This window comes from Spea bombifrons, chromosome 1 (assembly GCF_027358695.1).
Source record: "Spea bombifrons isolate aSpeBom1 chromosome 1, aSpeBom1.2.pri, whole genome shotgun sequence".
Classification (NCBI taxonomy): Eukaryota; Metazoa; Chordata; class Amphibia; order Anura; family Pelobatidae; genus Spea; species Spea bombifrons.
This window is the reverse complement of record NC_071087.1, coordinates 112,099,861-112,119,801: the sequence shown is the minus strand read 5'-3', so window position 1 is coordinate 112,119,801 and position 19,941 is coordinate 112,099,861. Positions and strand designations below refer to the sequence as shown.

The 19,941-nt window shown below is 42.1% G+C and overlaps 1 protein-coding gene across 3 annotated transcripts in view; it reads left to right on the top strand.

The window, feature by feature from the left end:
- The window catches only part of RASAL1 (RAS protein activator like 1), a 38,367-nt gene extending 19,266 nt beyond the window's left edge, over positions 1-19,101 (top strand). For 2 of the 3 annotated variants that reach the window (XM_053468776.1, XM_053468770.1), the window contains exons 11-22: positions 570-720; positions 1,058-1,122; positions 1,363-1,475; positions 1,936-2,128; positions 2,251-2,388; positions 2,609-2,753; positions 3,811-3,983; positions 6,705-6,848; positions 17,315-17,450; positions 17,522-17,642; positions 18,689-18,768; positions 18,857-19,101. In XM_053468776.1, the coding sequence (XP_053324751.1) occupies positions 570-720; positions 1,058-1,122; positions 1,363-1,475; positions 1,936-2,128; positions 2,251-2,388; positions 2,609-2,753; positions 3,811-3,983; positions 6,705-6,848; positions 17,315-17,450; positions 17,522-17,642; positions 18,689-18,768; positions 18,857-18,978 (1,581 nt within the window). In that variant the 3' untranslated portion in view covers positions 18,979-19,101. The remainder of the gene's footprint in view (positions 1-569; positions 721-1,057; positions 1,123-1,362; positions 1,476-1,935; positions 2,129-2,250; positions 2,389-2,608; positions 2,754-3,810; positions 3,984-6,704; positions 6,849-17,314; positions 17,451-17,521; positions 17,643-18,688; positions 18,769-18,856) is intronic. The other variant, XM_053468783.1, reaches the window with a different exon arrangement.
- Positions 19,102-19,941: the final 840 nt, after the last annotated feature.

Genomic DNA, 19,941 nt, shown 5'->3' with positions numbered 1-19,941 from the left:
CTCATGCTAGTCCATCCTCACAGTCATTGCAGGTGAAGGCGTGTGCTGGTTGATTTTCTAACATTTCCATGCATCGCTCTGCACATGGCCTGGTGTCCCCACATTGCATGCACAACTTGCGTGCTTTGCCTCGTCATTAATATTTTACCGGATAGGACACTTTCTGCTATACAAATCCAAATACGATGCATCACTGAAAAACTATTACAGAGAAGTGTTTGTGCAACGTAATAAAACACACAAGTTAGAATTTTAGTAACTACCGTGCCTAGTCAGAATATAGGAGGAGGAGAAATTTTAGAACAAGAGGTCATAATAAAAACTAGATGGTAAGAGGCTTACATGTAATGTAAGGAAGTGGGTGGAACAGCAGAAGAAGAAGTAAATACATTAAAGGAATTTAAGCGTGCATGGGATAGGCATATGGTTATCCTGAATCTAATATGACACCAAGGACTGATTAAGCTACAAATCTATGAAGCAGGGGAAAATGGGCAGGCTAGAGGGGCTGAATGATTCTTACCTACCATCAAATTCTTTGTTTCTTTCATGCTTTTGTTGCTTTCTAGGGTGACTGCAGTTTGATAGCTCTCCTGGAGGAAATGTGTTCAGCAGAGAGCCGACAAGAAGTGGCCGTAAAGCTGGTGAAGATATTCCTGGGGCAAGGGCTGGCTGTCCCCTTCCTCGACAAACTAAACATGAGAGAAGTGAACCACACTAGTAAGTATATTCCATCCTGGTTTCTGTCACCCTTCGAAAAACATAACCTTGCGACAACATGAGCATTTAATAGATTAAATATATATGGATGACTTTTGGAAAGTTCTGTTATTTATAAAACATGGCCCTGGTACAGAGTTTACTTGTTACCATTGGAAAAATTGAATATTCCATCAGTATGGTAATACAATCATTTTTATATACTTTTTTAAGCACCTTTATGCTTTCCAGCTAGTGTTCAAGATTGAATATCCTTCACTTTTATGCGCGTTGGTCCCACTTGTTGTGTATTAATAAATAGACATGGCGCTTACTATATTTTCTTGATCATATCTAGATGACCCAAACACGCTTTTTCGATCAAACTCCCTTGCTTCAAAGTCCATGGAGCAGTATATGAAGGTAAGATCCTGCTCTAGTTGGAATGAAAAGCTTGAATCTGTCTCTTACGACTCTCACTGTCCCTCCTGTAGAATAATGTTTTTTTGTTACCATTGTGGAATTCTGTCATATCTGAACCATTTTTTGTTCTGTTCTTTTCCTTCAATTTTTCCATTTTCCCAACATTTTCTCTTACATCATACTGCTTTGCCAGATTCTCTTCCTTCCTGTCTCACTCCTTGACTACCCTTTGCGTATTAGATAGTTGGAATGCCATACCTACATGAGGTTCTTCGACCCATCATTTCCAGGATCTTTGAAGAGAAGAGATATGTTGAACTTGATCCCTGTAAAATCGATCTGAACCGCAGCAGGTGAGAGTTCACATGAGTTTGAATACCGATAATCTGCTTGCTATCAGCTATAACCAGATTGATGATGGTCTGTAAAATCCCTTGTATTGATTGTTGCTAGGCTTAAAGGTGTTGTTACATATTTTGCAGAATTTAACAATACTATAACGCAAGTCTGCGTTAGGAACATTTTCTTAGTCTGCTACTGAGTGACCACACTATTCCCAAAGAAATAATTCTTTAACCATGTTAAATGTTGTGATTATTTTTGCCAAGAACATTTGTCTTTTGGCAAAAACAGACATTGCCAAGTTGTTGCCATCTTCTTCAAAGTCTCTGTGCAATTTTTGCATGATTAAACCTGACCGATCTTCTAAGATTTATCTTCCTTGTTTAAATGGAACAGCATCTTTTAAAGTTGTATACCCTGCAGTCAGAATGACCTCATCTGTTTGTTGATATGGCTGCTTTAATCCTATAGGCGAATCTCCTTTAAAGGCTCAGTGTCTGAGCAGCAAATCCGGGAGAGCAGTGTGGAATCTCTTCGAGGCTACCTTAGCGATATAATTGACTCCATCCTTGGCTCAGTAGAACAGTGTCCACCAGGCATGCGTCTCTGCTTCAAGCAACTGCACAAGAGAGTGGAGGAACGTTTTCCTGGACCCACCAATCAGGTGAAGTCACATAGTTTACCCCTTACCACTATTTGCATATAGACGGCATTAGTATTAGTGTTATGGTATGCAAAAAATATAGAGCGTTAAATTAAACAATAACACTCTATGTTTTAAAACAGGATGTGAAGTATGCTGCCATCAGTGGATTCTTATTCCTGCGGTTTTTCGCTCCTGCCATCCTCACTCCCAAGCTTTTCCACCTTAGAGAGCATCATGCCGATCCCCGCACAGCTCGCACCTTGCTCCTGCTTGCCAAGGTATAGCCAGCAATGCAGGTGAAGAACTGGAATGGGACATCCTTTATTCTGATGTTTTTTGTCATTTCTTACACTATATGATGTATATTCTAATGATAGAACAATGAATGTTGTTTATTCACACTCGAGCAGGGCTTCATGGATCACACAGACCTCCCTAATGATTCATTACTCATGATTCATTCCTGCCCCCCTAAATCTTGCTTTTACTTTGCCTCAGGCAGTACAGAGTATTGGTAATCTGGGGCAACAGTTGGGCTACGGAAAGGAACAGTGGATGTCCCCTTTACATCCTTTGATTCAGCAGAGTGTGGCCCGTTTGAGAGATTTCTTGGACAGACTCATAGACACAGACTGTGATGCAGGTAAGGAACTGTACAACATTCAGTCCTAGGCACCTTTATCTTCTTTTATAATCCATAGCCTTCTTTTTCTTCATCGTTTTGCTTCTGACTATGTCATTCACAGGCTGCAGGTAAATTCCAGCTGTGGGCCAATAGTTCTACTATTCAGTCCTGCTCAACCCATATGCACTAAAAGGGTCTGCATAGAAAACCCATAAAATGGATTCATTCCTCGAGTTAATGCTGATAAAGCGCATGTTTACTGTAGACACCATGATGCCTGTATGCAGTACATAAAAAAGAACTGGCACATCTCAAAATCTTCACATGAGAGCAGACTATAGCAGGGGTTGCCATCACTACTCGCCAGCCCTTACTTGCTGCCATTTCAGTTTCTTCTGTATTTGTTTTATCCCTTCTGTCTGCTACCTCCTATTCCACCTTCTTTTTCTTTCATTGTTCTTGCTGTTAATGAGTTGATGTAAATGCAATTCAGATGGATGGCTGTTGTCAGGTTACAGGATAAAAGGCAAATCCTTTCCTAGTCGCTCATGTGTATATTTGTTCTGGGCTACGTCAACACCATCCAGACACCTGTGCATGGATTGCAATTGGTTGCTGTTATTTTCTTGCATGGATTCCAATTGGTTGCTGTTATTTTCTTGCAGCTTTTATGTTAATTATGAGCAGGTAGATTACATTTAGTAATTCATTGACAATGCACATACATCACTCTTTGCTTTTACATCATAACATGGGGTATTCTTTATTATTATGTGAACATTCATTAGCATGCATGGACCACAATATATACAAATTTTCTGGAATATTTCTAATTGAAGTATTTTATTGAATTAGAGAAATCCATGTCTAAAGCCACCCCTGTTTACTCTGATATCTTTCTTTTACTACCTGTCTGCTTTGGAATTTCTACCTAACCATGTCTACCTATTCATGAACACCCGCACCTAATTGCCTACTTCTTTCTTTCTGTCTTTCATGGTTTCCAATCTCCTTTTCCCATACCTTTATCCCCTTTCTACTCACTTAGTCTCCCCAACTTTTTTCTCTGTCTCAGAATGTGCTCAGATGTCTCGCACGCTCTTCCACCCTTCAGTCACTATAAAGGAGGGATTCCTACACAAGAGGAAAGCTGAAGCTGTGAACCTTGTGACTCGGTTCACTTTCAAGAAGAGATATTTCTGGCTTAGCAGCCAGACCTTCTCCTATTCAAAATCCCCGGACTGGCAGGTACATGATTATGCTGCACCATGATAACAGCCTGAAATCTCGTAACTACCGTTTTACAAAAAACCTAACAAACACAAATTTAGCAGAGCAATAACACGCCTTCCAAGGATTGTATCTTAAAAAAATAAGTTCCTAGAATTAAAACAATGGGGGTTATGTACAAAGAAATTATTGTGGTGCAATCTTTAAAAATGAAGTTATCCCTGTAGCAGCCAGGGGAATGTCACAGCCGACTGGACCATTCTATTGTTTGCTACAATGATTGCTTTCTACGTAACCTTTAATGTCTAGGCTGTATTTTTGTAACCATAACAAAAACAAAGCGAGATTAGGGTAAACCCTGCAATTTCCAAGTACTTGGCGCATGTTAAAGTATACAGTATATTGGAAGGGTACAATAAGTGCAGTTGTATAACTGCATTGGTCTACATTGCTCTACAAACATTTTGATTGGGGTACAATAGGTATGAATAATAATATTAATTAATAATAATTTAGGAAAGTTGGTCCCCATTCCATAGTAAGGGATGAGTCCCTAAAAACCTAGAGCCCCCCAACATACTTTATTGTTGTGTCCATTTATGAGGTGCATGCCATCCTGTTCATTCTTAAAGATGACTTGTCCTGTGTACCATGTCTGTAGATTCCTATAGATAATACGGCATTCAAACTGTACCTGTGCATTCCTAGATAGAACACAACCTGTGTATTTTCATCATATGCCCACTGATAGATGAATATTTCCTGTATTCATGTATTATGTCTGGATTAACCAGAGAATACAATTTCATGTGTATATCATATAGGAGCTATGATAATTTGTCTGGGTCCGGAAGTATATATATATATATATACTGCTTTTGCTAATTCTCTCGTGTCACAAGATATCTGTCAGAATTCCCAGACTGTTACTATAGTAACTGTAGCCAGGCTCTGCAAAGAATAGAATGTCTTTTCATTTAAAAGTACTCGGCGTCTCTCTGCTTGTCAGAAATGAAACCTTAAGTCATCTCTTCCATTTCTCTTAACCCTCTAAACTTTACATGTCTCACCACAACATGTTCACATGTAAAATGTACTTAATACTTGCAATGCAATGAGCTATTATACATATATGAGCAGAGTTGTCCTCCTGGGGAATGTTGCTCACTAGGGGTTTTGAACTCACTTGGGTTTATTAGTGTCTGTGTTAGTATTATTGGACCTTTTGAGTCCAAATTAATTGTCATTGATGTGTGTGTGTGTGTGTAAAACAAAGCTACAGCTCTGAAGATAGTTCTCAAAGTACCGGTAATATACTGTCTTGAATTTAAGAATATCCATGCATGAGAACCAGTCTGTCACTTGAAAGGCAATTAAGATTAAGGCATTCTTATACTCAATTAAGGATAAGATTTAAATCAGAAAAGTTGGATTGGATCAGAGGGTTGTTACATTCAACAGTAGCATTTATTGACATTTGATATTAGTATTGAGCATTATGTCCTTAGATTTGCCCTGTTAGTTTCCATTCTAGATATAGTAATGCATAGTGTGAGATCTGTACAATTTACATCACCTGCCAACACAATGAAAATGTACCAATGGCTTACGAAGCGTAACTTCAAGGTTACAGAAGTACAGTATTGTAAAGAGGTTTATTAGGCCCGGCAAGTGTGATGAAGGGTGCAGGACTAGTGAGAAATATGTGCTAGAACTCTGGAAAGCATACCAATGGAGGGAGAAAAACAGAGAAGGAGCCTAAATCAAAAGAATTAATGGTTTTACTTCAAAACTTTTTATTGAGTTTTCAACATACACCATTGTAGCTCACACTACAACAAATTATAGTAGATATGTGCAAATGGACCCAAAATTTTTTTGGGTTGGTTATTGGCCCATCTATTTTCGGGCAACGAATTTCATTCCCTGCCCATTCGGCTTGACCGATAATTTGGTAATTTGATAATTTTTAATTTGGGAACGAAATTCATCGTCCAGTACCCACATTCACTATCACTCACTCTCTCACACTCTCATTCTTGTTCACTCTCCCTCTCACGCTCTTATTGTTTCCTTACCTTCTCTGCCGTAGTTTCTGCTTCTGCCGACCACTTCCACTTCTGCATCTTCTTCTTCAACTTCTTTCTGTTATCTTCTCTCTTCTATCTTCACCTGCACTTCCACGGACATAACCTGGCAGGAATTTCTGCCAAAATGGTGGCGCATGCTGTGACCTCCTCTCTGAAATCCCCCAATCGCAGGCGCTGTCATTTTGCCCTCAGCCCTGAGGGCAATATGACGGCGCATCCGGTGGTGTCTTCTCCTCGAGTCACCAATTGAGGGAGAGGACGTCACTGCAAGCAACATCAATTCGCCTGTGATGAACTCTGGGTAATATGGCGGCACTTGTCAAAGATGAAGATAGATAATAGCAGATTGAAGATAGAAGATGAAGACAGAAGACAGAAGATGAAGAAAATGCGTAAGAGGAAGGGATCGGCAGAGAATCTAGGAAAACAGAGAGAGAGAGAGTGAACAAGAATGTGTCCCTTGAATCCCTAATTTGAGATTAACCTTAGAAACCCCCCAAAACACCAAGAAATTATGGTTTTAAAGTAAAAATGTAACATGTAAAAAGTAAATGTAACACACAGTATCTGCAATGAAGATACAATCACAACAATATAACATTTAAAGAAACATTAACTTTTTGTTTTTATTCCCTCTCTCTTTCTGTAGGTTCGCTCTTCTATCCCTGTACATCGAATCTGTGCGGTGGAAAGAGTGGATGAGAATGCTTTCCAGCAGCCAAATATGATGCAGATTATCACCCAGGACAATGAATCACAAGGAGGAGGACACATAATGTATATACAGTGCAAGGTGAGAGGCATAGGGAGGACATACACTATATGACCAAATATATGTGGAGGCCTGGCATTCACACCTATATGTGGAGATCCCATTCCAAAATCGTGAGCATTAATGTAGACCCCCCCTCTTGAGGCTATAACACCATCAACTCTTCTGGGAAGGCTTTCCGCAAGATTTTTGAGTGTTTCTGTGGGAACCCATTCAGCCAAAAGAGCATTTGTGAAGCCAGACACTAATATTAGATGAGAAGGCCTGGCTCCCAATCAACATTGCAATTGATCCCATAAGTGATCAGTGGGGGTTAAGACACAGGGCAATATGGCAGCACTTGCAGTTTTGGTGGAAGTTCCCGCCGAGTTATGTAAGCAGAGATGTGGACAAAGATAGGAGATTGAAGATAGCAGATTGAAGCAGAGGACGAGATTAAATAGAAACGGGGGGTAGGGGAAAAGGGTGAAGTATAGAGAAAGGAGAGAAAATTTAAAGAGGAGGAGAGATGAAAGGGTGGGGAGATAAAGAGAACAAATACAGATAAAACAAAGGGGAAAAGAAAAAAGGAGAGATAGAAAGAAGAGAGGAAGAGAGATTATTCTGGAACCCCAGGGTCAGATGCCTGGATATGAATGTCAAATGCCAGGAAATGAATAAGGTCAGATAGCTTAACTCGTCCCCTATGAAAGCACACAAAGTCTTCTGTATTTTCTTAGATTTATTGGTAAAGTCACAGAAATAAAGGCACTTGTTGGTTGTATAGTGTTGGAAAAGTGCTTCTCTAGAAGAAGGTGCTTTGTTATGAGTGGAAGTGCTTCTGCAAGGGGAAGGTAAAAACGGATTGCCTTGCAAGGGAGAAGATAATCAGAACCTGTACTCACAGAGGCTGCTGTGATAGAATGTCCAGGGGAGAGATACAGGGGAACAGGAAAAACACCTAGAACAAACCAACTACAGAAAAGTTGCAGGGGAGGAGGAATAGCCCAATCTCAGCTATGAGAATTGGAAAGTTGCCAGGGCAACCAGCCACTTAAAGGGAAAAAGGGAAATAACAAAATAAACAAACTTGTTCCATGACACTCCCCGTCTGGTATCTGGAGATACCACTATATATAAACTTATGTGGAACATATGTAAATACACAACAACAATACACAATCCACATTCTCACTGTGATGTAATGCCACTGGCTCCAGGGTTCCTTCGGCAAGGGATATCCGGTGGGTGCACAGTTCAGACTACCTGTGCGCTTCGCAATCCGTCGGATAGGTGGTCAGTTTTTCTTTTTTTTTCTTTTCTTACCTGGGCCTGATTGGACACTAGAAGGATAGTCTCTGTAATAGGCCTTATGAAGGTTTTCACGGTCCCTTGTTTGGCAACTCTTACTTCAACCTTGCGGATCCTTCCATCTGTGCTTGGGATGGTTTTAACGATAAGACCCATAGGCCACTCGTTTCGTGCCACCTGTTTGTCTTTTAACAGGACAACGTCTCCTTCTTGGATGTCTTGTTTGATAGCTTGCCATTTGTGGCGTTCTTGAAGCGTCACAAGATACTCACGCCTCCAACTGTCCCAAAATGTGTTAGCGAGGCACTGCACCTGCCTCCACTGACGTTTATACATGTCTTTTGAGTTAAAGTCTCTGACTGGAGTAGGAATGTCTCCTACCTGTTGCGTAAGGAGCATTGCTGGAGTCAGAATGCTTGGTGATTCTGGATCTGTGGGCACGTAGTGCCATTGGCTTGGTTGGGTCGGTTTCCTGATCCTTTCTACTCGGTTGGCCACGTATACATAGAACCTTCTTTTCTTATTGCATATATAACCTAACACCACCTTATTGTCCGTATAGAACCTGATAGCATCTGGTTTACAGTCTATTTGATTTTCAATGAGTTCTGCCAGCTCTACTGCTAATACTGCGCCACATAGTTCTAATCTAGGTATAGTATGGTCTGGTTGGGGTGCCAGCTTAGCCTTGCCAAGGATGAACCTGGTATGATGTCTACCATCTGCGGTTCTTAAGTAAGCCACCGCTGCTATTGCCTTTGTTGAGGCATCTGAGAATACACAAACCTCTTTGCTGAATGCAGTGGTGAGGGATGTCGTCGAGTAAGGGCGTGGGATCTGAAGTTGCTCGAGGGTCTTCAAGGAATCTTTCCATGTCTCCCACTCTTTACGCCTTTCTGGATGTAGTGGGGTGTCCCAGTCCTGTTTTTCAAAGGATAATTCTCTGAGGAGAGACTTTCCCTGTATTGTGACTGGGGCAACGAATCCCAGCGGGTCATAGAGACTGTTTACAGTAGACAGGACTCCACGTCGGGTGTAGGGTTTTTCCTCGATGGACACCTGGAATGTAAATGTGTCTGCCTTGAGGTTCCAGCTTAACCCCAGACTTCGCTGTATGGGAGGTGTGTCGGTCCCCAGATCCAAATTCTTCAGGGCACTTGCGTGATCATCTATATGAAATGCCTTCATTACCGTGGCACTGTTGGAAGCTATTTTATGCAGTCTTAGATTGGCAGTTGCTAGCATCCTTTGAGTCCGTTTGAGCAGTTCTATGGCTTCTTCTTCTGTGGGAACCGATTTCAACCCATCATCCACATAAAAGTCTCTCTCAACAAAATCTCTAGCGTCTTTCCCATACTCTTCCTCTCCTTCTTGGGCTGTCCTTCTGAGCCCGTAGGCAGCCACTGCCGGCGATGGGCTGTTGCCAAAGACATGCACTTTCATTCTACACTCTATGACTTTGTCATCTATGTCGTCGTTCTGGTACCACAGGAACCTTAGGTAATTTCTGGAGTCTTCTCTTACAACAAAGCAGTGGAACATCTGTTGGATGTCTGCTGTAATGGCAATTGGCTCCTTGCGGAAGCGGATCAGCACTCCTAGAAGACTGTTTGTCAAGTCTGGTCCGGTGAGGAGGACATCGTTTAGAGAGACTCCCTGGTACTGAGCACTGGAATCAAACACTACTCGGATTTGACCAGGTTTCTGGGGATGGTAGATGCCGAATGAGGGAAGGTACCAGCATTCCTCGCCTTCATTCAGAGGAGGTGCTGGTTCTGCGTGACCACTAAGGAATATCTTCTGCATGAAGGCCACAAAATGATCCCTGGTCTCCAATTTCCGTTGTAGATTACGACGGAGCGAATTAAGTCTAGAGATGGCATGCTCTCTGTTGTTTGGGAGGCGTCTTCTGGGCGAACGGAACGGTAACGGTGCCACCCAACTGTTTGATTCGTCTTTGAAGAACTCCTTATCCATTATCTTCAGGAATTCTCTGTCTTCTATTGATAGTGCTTGCTTGTCATCATTCCCTGTCGTCTGGAACACTGTACATCCTAGGTCATCAGTGTATTTTTCTGACTGAAGAATGTCTCCTTGTGTTTTGATCGTATACCCTTGTTTATCTTTGTTTCCAAGCTTCTCTTTGACATGGAAGTGATATGGACATGGTTTAAAGAGAGATATACGACCATTCTCCAGTAGGTTTGTTCGTAGAGCTTTTACATTATCTGGTTTGCGTATCTTGTCAATACACACTTCGCCCACTATCACCCATCCTAGATCGAGCCTTTGTGCGCACGGAGCATTATGCTCCCCATTTCGTTGCTCACGGATTTTATGTGCTCTCATGATGTCTCTGCCAAGTAACAGCAAGATCTGGGCACTTCCATCTAGTGGTGGAATGCGATCAGCTATCGCCTGCAGATGGGGATGGTGGCGTGCCACATCTGGTGTAGGGATTTCGCTTCTATCCTCCGCCATATGATTGCACTCGATGAGTGTGGGGAGAGGCATCCTTACTTTGCCGTCCACTGAACATATGGTGTAGCCATTTACTCTCCTCCCTGTTGTTTCTATCTGCCCTGCGCACGTCCGGAGCGTATAAGGGGAGGGGTTATCTTGTATGTTGAAAAGGTCAAAGAATTCTGACCTGACCAACGATCGATTGCTTTGATCATCGATGATGGCATACATCCTTATGGCTCTTTCAGGTTGTCTGTCTGGGTGCACGGCTACAAGACATATCTTAGAACAAGATCTGCCATCACTGGCTTCCCCACAGACCTCGGTGCATTTAGATGCTACAGATAGGGGGGGTGTGCTTGGATCTTCTTCCTCCTCGCCCTGCTTTGTAACAAGGTTAGGGGCCTTGATTGTTTTAGTCTTAAATGTCTCTGGATGTAAAGCTGCTACGTGTCTGTCACTGCCACACTCTGTGCACTTTATAGCTTCTTTACACTCTTTGAATAGGTGACTTGTAGAAGCACAGCATTTAAAACAAATCCCCAATTCTCGGAGTAGAGCCTCACGCTCCTCTATGGGCTTCATTCTGAACCCAATACACTTGCTAAGCGGATGTGGCTTTCCATGTATGGGGCATTCTTTGTTAGGGTTTTTTGGTTTCTTGTTTCCATCGACCGACTGGTCTAAACTCATTTGAGTCATAGAGGACACGTCCGTTCTGTGGACGGAGATGGTTGTTCTAGTGTTATTGTACCTGGCTGCTGGCCTTTCGTTCCTCGTGTTCCTTGCACTGGGTGCAGTATGTGTATCTAACATGAAGCTGGGGTCATTTTTTGACCGGGCTGCTTCGCGAATGAAACTCAAGAAGAATGAGAAAGGGGGGTAGGCAACTTGCTTCTCACGCTTATATTTTGAGCCTTGTAAAGTCCATCTCTCTTGGAGGCTGTAGGGTAGCTTTTCCAAGATGGGTTTCACTCCACGAGCAGAATCAAGGACATTGAGCCCTTTTAGGGATTGGTCTGTCCTTGAAGATTCCAGCTCCTGCAGCAAGTCCCCAAGTTCTCGCAACTTTGAGTAGTCTTTGGTTGTAATTCTGGGAAAATTGTCTACTCTCTTGAAGAGTGCGTCTTCGATCGCTTCAGGACTACCATAGCATTCTTCTAGTCTTTCCCATACTAAATCAAGACCCACTTCGGGGTGGTTAACATTTGCTGATCTAAGCCTCTTTGCATGTTCTGCAGATTCTTTCCCCAGCCATTTGGTTAGTAGACTGAGTTCTTCTCTTGCCGAGAAGCCCAGACTATTGATAGCGTCTTTGAATGTGGATTTCCATATCCTGTAATTCTCCGGACAGTCGTCGAAGTTGGTAAGACCTGTCTGCACCATGTCACGCCGGATCATGTACTTGCCCATGTCTGTTAGGCCTGATACATCGATATGTCGGTCTTGTTCTGGTGTGGTTTCACGGAAGGGCCTTGTGTTCTCCCTTTCCTTGGCCTGGATGTTTGATGATCGCTGATCAGTGTGAGGAGCTGTTTCTCTATGCGTGGGCCTACCTGAGCTGTGAGACTGTTGCAGTATATCCATATGCCTACTGACGTGTGGATCACCGCTGAGAACCTGGCTATCCCGGGTTGTGCGTACCCTTGAAAGAACAGCGTCTATTCTTTGTGGACCTAGAGAGTCTTCAGCGTCTGAGATGTCACTCAGGCAATTCCGAGATGGTGTACTGGTATTGATGCTGAGGAGGCTTCTTACATAGTTTGCGGTGCGTTGATTTATATCTTCTGGAGCTGTCTGGTCATAGGTCTGCTCCCCGCCGTCCTGTAGTGCGGCTGCTTCAAAGACTTCGGCTTGCGCTATGGCGGCGGCCGCATCCTCTTCCTTGCTTAGGGCTTCCAAGTTTGCATCTAACTCTGCCTTCCTACGTGCTATGGCAGCGTTGGTGGCTGCTGCGGCGGCCACTGCTGCCTGCTCCTCCTCTTCTATGCGGGCTCTCTCTGCCCTTATGGCCGCCTCTTTCCGACCATATTCGGCCCTAGCACGCGCGGCCTTGGTGGCATTCGCGCTTGCACTAGACACATTAGATTTCACTGATTTGCTTGACCTGGAAGAATGCCTGGATGTGCTGGAGCGCTGCGATGCAGTTTCCAGGAGGAGCTCCTTTCTTTCACTTTGCGCCTCCATAATGGCGGTCTGCACAATGCCGTTGCGTTCCATATCGATTGTTTTTTGCAGATCGCGTTCTCTCAGGCTATTAATTGTGTTGGTTCTTGTCAGATAGGTGAAATATGCTTGTGACAATGCTACATAATGTCTATGACATGACTTGATTTGAGTTATGGCTCGCTTAATGTCCTTTTCTTGTTCGCCAACATTTGTGGCATCACTCATTTCAATTTCGATTTCTTCCCATGCCTTTTCCAACTTAGCACGGTGTATCTCAATGTCAGCTTCATATTTTTCACAGGCTTTTTGTGTCAGTGTAACTGTTCGCTTAGGCCTTGCGCCTTCCTGCATCTGTTGCAGTTGTGTCGCTGTTTCAGTGTCTGACCTGTCACTCTTATGTGTTGTGTCTGGTGAGGGTCTGAGTTCTTCCATGCTGCAGGTGTGTGTAGGCCTTTAGCCAGTTCGTGTGGCGTGCGGTCTGTAACCTGTGTCAGCGGTTGGAGCCGTTTGGTGTCCTGCAGCAGTCAGCGTAGAGGTAGCTGTACTCACAGGTATCCGTAGCAGTATCTTGGCTGATGTCCAGTGGCGTGGCCCTTGGTAGCCTTAACCATGGGGACATGCACAGGGGTAAGTTGAACTGTTGTTCCTAACTTAGTAGCTGGGCAGAAGGTTAACCCAGGCAAGACACAAGAGTGATAATTCTGTGAGTAATACACTGAGCTGGGTTGCAGCGCTGGTGCCTTTATATTGAAGCTGTGGAAAGCTGGAGCTTTCTGTGCTGCTCCCAAAGCACATGGTATCCGTTTTTACTATTCTGGAACCCCAGGGTCAGATGCCTGGATATGAATGTCAAATGCCAGGAAATGAATAAGGTCAGATAGCTTAACTCGTCCCCTATGAAAGCACACAAAGTCTTCTGTATTTTCTTAGATTTATTGGTAAAGTCACAGAAATAAAGGCACTTGTTGGTTGTATAGTGTTGGAAAAGTGCTTCTCTAGAAGAAGGTGCTTTGTTATGAGTGGAAGTGCTTCTGCAAGGGGAAGGTAAAAACGGATTGCCTTGCAAGGGAGAAGATAATCAGAACCTGTACTCACAGAGGCTGCTGTGATAGAATGTCCAGGGGAGAGATACAGGTGAACAGGAAAAACACCTAGAACAAACCAACTACAGAAAAGTTGCAGGGGAGGAGGAATAGCCCAATCTCAGCTATGAGAATTGGAAAGTTGCCAGGGCAACCAGCCACTTAAAGGGAAAAAGGGAAATAACAAAATAAACAAACTTGTTCCATGACAGAGATAATGAGAATGGATCAAAGAGAATGGAAGAAAATAAGGAGAAATGGAGAGATAAAGAGATATGGGAGGATATTTGGGTGCTTGGGCCAGTTCTGTGTGTGCAATCCTGTTGCTGGGCAAATACTATGGGTGCAATCTGGGTGGTGGGCAAGTCCTATGCGCACAATATGGGTGCTAGGGATGGATTTTGGGGTGTGCGGCCTGTGATCTATTCCTGCAATGTAGGAGCAGTCAACTCAGGGGTGTGGGTTATGTGCATGATGCTCTCACATGACTCCGGGGTGGCAAAATTAGTTTTTGCCTAGGAGGACAAAAATCCTTGCACCAGCCTTTCTTGGGGGTCAATCCTTTGCTAGGTGTTCTAGGGCGAAGAACTCCTGCGGTGATTGTTCCTTGGTCACAGCAGCCAGGACGTTTATTTTTAGCTGCCCTTGATCTACAGGATACCAGAGCCACAAGCAAAGGAAGATATTTATTTATCCACTTTTTCTTCACACCGTTTAATTTGATTCACAATTGATCACCTCTGCCCAACTTTGTATAAAATCACCTCACCAGCTCCCAATCTTTTCCTCCTTATGAAGTTCTTTTCTAGAAACATACTGTTCATAGAGTTATTTTGATCACCAGAAATCTCTTACTAACCTGCAAAGGTCCATCAGGCACTCCAAAAGCATTACTTTCATGCACTGGTTTGATGCATTTAACAAGAAAGTTAAATTTGTGGTTAACTAGAAACTTTCTTGGCTAAAGAGTTGTCAGAGATGGATGGGTGGTCCTCTTATCTCCTGTTTGTCAGCCAAATGTTGTCCTACCTTAAGGACAAGTAAAGCAATCACAGAGGTGTTGTTAAACCTTTAAGTGTGTTGTTGTATTGTCTCACACATTGAATACTTCATGCTACATTCCCTGTCTGCCCAGCTTGATTCCTCCTATAAATGCCAGTGTTCCAGTCTCTCAATATACAACAAGTGTAAATGAGCAGCTTGGATCTTGTAGCGATAGCTAACAATTAGTTCTCCCACAGTCATTGAATTGAAACTAATGCAAGCCCTTTGGTTTCCTGTCACCAAACATGAGAACTGTCTCTTACTATTTATTTCTTCACCTTACTTCATGCCTAAAGAAATAAATACACCAGTCCCTTCACGCACACATCTGCTTGTAGTAATACCTTCGGAAAGGTGGTTTCCCATTAGATGAAGAGACACTGCACAGTGAAAATGTTCCATGATATTATTACTTTGTATGGAAATACAAGATTTTACATGAAATATGACTACAAAATAACTACTGGATTGGACTTTTGTGAAGATCACTCCTATATATATATATATATATATATATATATATATATATATGTATATGTATATATATATGTATATGTATATATATATATATATATATATATATATATATACACAGAGCCCCATCCCCCAAAAATGGAGAGTGAGGGGCGCCGAGTGGTTGCTGAAAACTTCACGAGCGACCGCTCGGCGCCCCTGCGCGGGACTTAAATTAAAACACTTTTTTTGTTTTAACTTTATTTAACATCCTCCGTGTTAAATAAAGTTAAAAAAAACAACTTTATTTAACATGGAGGATGTTAAAAAAAACAAACAAAAAAAACCCCCGGCGTTTTAATTGAAGTCCTGGGCAGGCGCCCCTGTTGCCATGGCGCCCTGTACGGCCGCACAGGTCGCACACCCCTAAGGCCGGCCCTGTATATTTATCTATGAGTAGTGTATGTACCCTGATATATATTGACAGAGGAATCAGGGGACACAAAGAGGCAGATGCAGGAAATCTGGGTTGTTGAGGGCATTCATGCAGACACCAGTGTTGTGTCTAAACCCTCTCTGGAAGCGTTGTGATGGACTATTTTCTTAAGTGTTTGTGTGTAGCGTACATAATGTAGCTTTTCAGACCAGTATCCTACGAACATTGCATCACATTTTTCTGTTGATTTTGGGGTTTTTTTTGTATGTTATATACAGTTTCTAGATTTTAAGAGATAAGGCTCACCTTAAACAACAAAAGCAAAAAAAAAAAGCATCAGCCAAAAAAAAGAATATACCAGATTTCTCTAAAATGCATTTTTAATAACTTGAGACAATTTAATATGCTGTTTTTCAGGAAGCTGAATGAAACAATTTTCCTTTGCAGTCTTCTTTTCCGGCTGTGTCTTAAGATTGTTTTACTAAAAAAAAGTACATGCTGTTTAAAATATCTGACATTCTAACAGTGTATGTAAACATTTCATATAAACCGAGATTCTTAAATGTTTTTTTCATCAGAAATATATATATTAGCATTCATTTTTCTCAGTAGTCCTTCATGGCTAAACTATGAGAGACTTTTATAAGGGTAAAAAATCATTACTTTAAAATGTATTCTCATTCCCAGAATCTCCTGGTTCACAGTATCAGGTTAACAGAGCAATGACCTGACCACCCTCAAATATTTAATCATGTTTACATAACTCTGATCTATACCCCATCCTGGTCTATAGTCCAGGTGGTTGTTAGGATGCCCTAACTATTGAGAAAGGCTTTATGTCTATCCAAGGCGTCCTAAGAACAAGTCCTTGGAGCTCCCTAAACGAAACTTTCTCATTAGCACCTCTCCAAATGCAACATAATTGGGAACAGGGTATGCCCACAAGTTATGCCCCAACCCCATCTCCTATGACAAGTTAAATTCTAAAGCCATTGGCTGTGATATGCGTTTGGTCTTCAACACTACACACTGAAAGATGAAATGAGGTGGTTGGGTGTCTTGGCCAGATTTGTCCTGCCATCTTCACTTTCAAGGCATCGCGCAAGCACCAGTTCTTTCCAATAGCAGTTGCAGCAGGGTATTTTGTGTTGCCAGTTGATGCCACATTCCAAGATAGCTTCTGGGGGATTTGAAAATATTTACAATTAAGGAGAGCTGACATATAGTCCAATGATTGCCCATGACATCTGCAACCCATCTTGAGAAAAGGGTTTGATATGAGCAGATTTTGCCCAGCCTTGATTTCTAGCAGAAAAATAATTTACAATAAAGTTGCCCAATCATGGCTGTGCTAAGGTATATAATAGATAAAGTAAGAGACCTGTGGAGGATACATCATGTACGTCCAGTGCTATAAGTGAGTTGTGCTATACTATGAAATAAGCTTGCGCATAAAGTACCATTACAAATATTGTGTTAATAATTTGCAGGGACTTGATATATATAGTATTTAGTGACATTTTCTCCATTTGTCTCTGCTCCCTACTCAGAATGTAAATGAGCTCAATCAGTGGCTCTCTGCCCTGAGAAAGGTCAGTCTCAGTAACCAGCGCCTTCTGCCAACCTACCACCCCGGGGCTTATCGAAATGCACACTGGACATGCTGTCTGCAGCACGACCGTACAGGTAAAACATACCTAAATATAAGAGTCATCACATTTGGTTCTCCCCTTTATAATTTAATTTGTCTCCCTCAGTGCGTGGCTGCAGTCGGACACACTTGGCAGTGACTCTGGGTGACTGGAGTGACCCCCTGGATCCAGATGCTGAGGCACAAGTACTTTATCGTCACTTGCTAATGGCAAAGGACATGCTCAGGTCTGCATTAGTTCCTCTGTCCATGTCTTTATCCAGACACCTGCTCCTCCATGTGTGGGCTGCCTGCATCTGAGATTCTGGCTGATGTGTTTCCCCTGTTATTGGACTTTTGTTTATTTAGATGCTTCTACATTTGATAGATATCAAGAACCTTTTTTTTTTCCTTCATTTGTCCCCAATTTTATGCTCCTGAGATTGTATGTATCATTGCTCACAAACACCCAGCAATACCTAAAAAAACATACTATCAAACCCCATCCTTATTCTTTTTCGTATTACCTCTCCATTTGTCTTATCCCCCCAATCACATGCACATTACGTATCAGCCTTTTTTTAACACTATGAATAGTGTGACACATTAGAAGGCCCTCTATAATGCCGACCACTCTAAGCCATTGACAATTGCCTTAAATTAGTCATGCACCATAGGCAGTAGCCTAGTTTCTACTGCGGCCCTGTTAATATCTTCAAATTGTTGCTTAAAAATAATGTAGCTTCTGCATGAAATAAACAACCACCAATGAGCCTAGCTTATCTGGTTGTAACACTTTAAAGGTGAAGTCTTATGGGGGGAAAAAAATTCCAGCATAAAATAGAGTACTGTATACAGAAATACATTGCATTAGGTTGGCATTGACAAAAAATGCTTTTTATCTCGTTTTACTCCAATATCCCCTTTATTGGCAGACCTGGAGGCCATCATTGTTGTCTGTCATGACTTTTTCTGCTGAAACACCACATTTAAGTTGATTCTTTATGACAAAGCTAAGTATGTTCCTCCATAGACCTTCATTAGTCAGAGCGTCAGGCCGGGTGATTAAAATCGAGCCATGCTGATGAGTACTACTAGGCAGTATGATAAGGAGTTACTGTGTTTGTCTAATAGATTGGGCTAATAGAACGCATACAAATGGCTGATATGCAGCAGCCTAAAAACATTACATTATGCAGAAACTAAAACTTCAAGAATGACTTATCAACATTTAACATACTATTTGAGGAATTATGTTCTGTGTGGGGAGCACTGATCTAACATTTTGTTATAGGACTAAATACCTTGAAGGTACAGAGAGTGCAACTTCTGTGAAGCAAGATGCCAGAGGTCACACTGAGAAGACCCGTGAAGGTTTGATAATAGGACTAATGCATGAACTAGTTATATCTGGGAATGTTTCATTTATGATCTAACCATGTCATCTGTTTGTGATTCTCAGGTGCCATAGTCTCATCCCAAGCAAGGTGTCTACTGTCTGCCATTGAGGAACTAGAAAGGGCTCATCAAGCATTTGAAAAGAGAGAGAGGGAAGAGACTCCTAACCACAGCCACTGCATCTAGTTACCTATGGGGCAGCTTCATCCTGTGCTTTAAACGTTACCACTGTAGGGACTTGGAAATGTATTCCACTTAATTTTTGTATGGTTCTTCAGCATAAATTAAATAAAAAAGAAATGTAAGAAATGTCAGCTTCTAATATTACTCTTCATTATCTGCCTTTCAGTGGAAGCTCTTTTGCTAATTTATCCACAGTCTTTTTACATCAGGAAACAAATTAGTCAGCACTTTGTCTTCTGCAATCTCTCCAGTGGGTCTGGCTGAGGCTTGTTTTAAATCCCCCTCATTAATCACTCACTGTCCCGCATTTTAACCTTTGCCAAGCTCAGAGGTAATTCTTGTCCTAGAGGCTGTGTATAATTCTACCCCATAATACGCACCTTAAGCCTGGTGTTTTCTTATTGCTCCTTGGGTAACACAAAATGAACTCCGCTCCAGTGATCATGTAGGTGAATGAATGCTTCATCAGCAATCCTGCTGGACAAGACCTGCAATGAGTCTGCACCACGGGAATTACCTTTGAGGTGCCTACAGGTACATATCCTAGCTGTATAGCTCTGTTTTGCTGTAGTCATTAACCAACTGATCCTAAAAAAAATATCTTACCAGGTCCTAATTCAGAAATGCATGCCATGAATTAACTTTTGTTACGCTTATTGAAAAGGCTATGTTTTCTGTGCATGGTAGAGTTGGAATATAGATCTAAATAACATAAATGGATCAAAGATGTCTTCTCTCCACATATTAACTGAAATATATATGTTCTTAGAACCTTTCAAGGTTCTGTCACTTTTTGCCCAATTTTTCTTTAGCTTGCCTAGCAGGCTCTAGCATGCAGGCACTGGAAGACAGTAACAAGTTCCATCCTGAACTTGCTGCTATAGCATGCAGACACTGGCAGCCAGTAACAGGTTCCATCCTGAATTTGCTGCTCTAGCATGCAGGCACTGGCAGGCAGTAACAAGT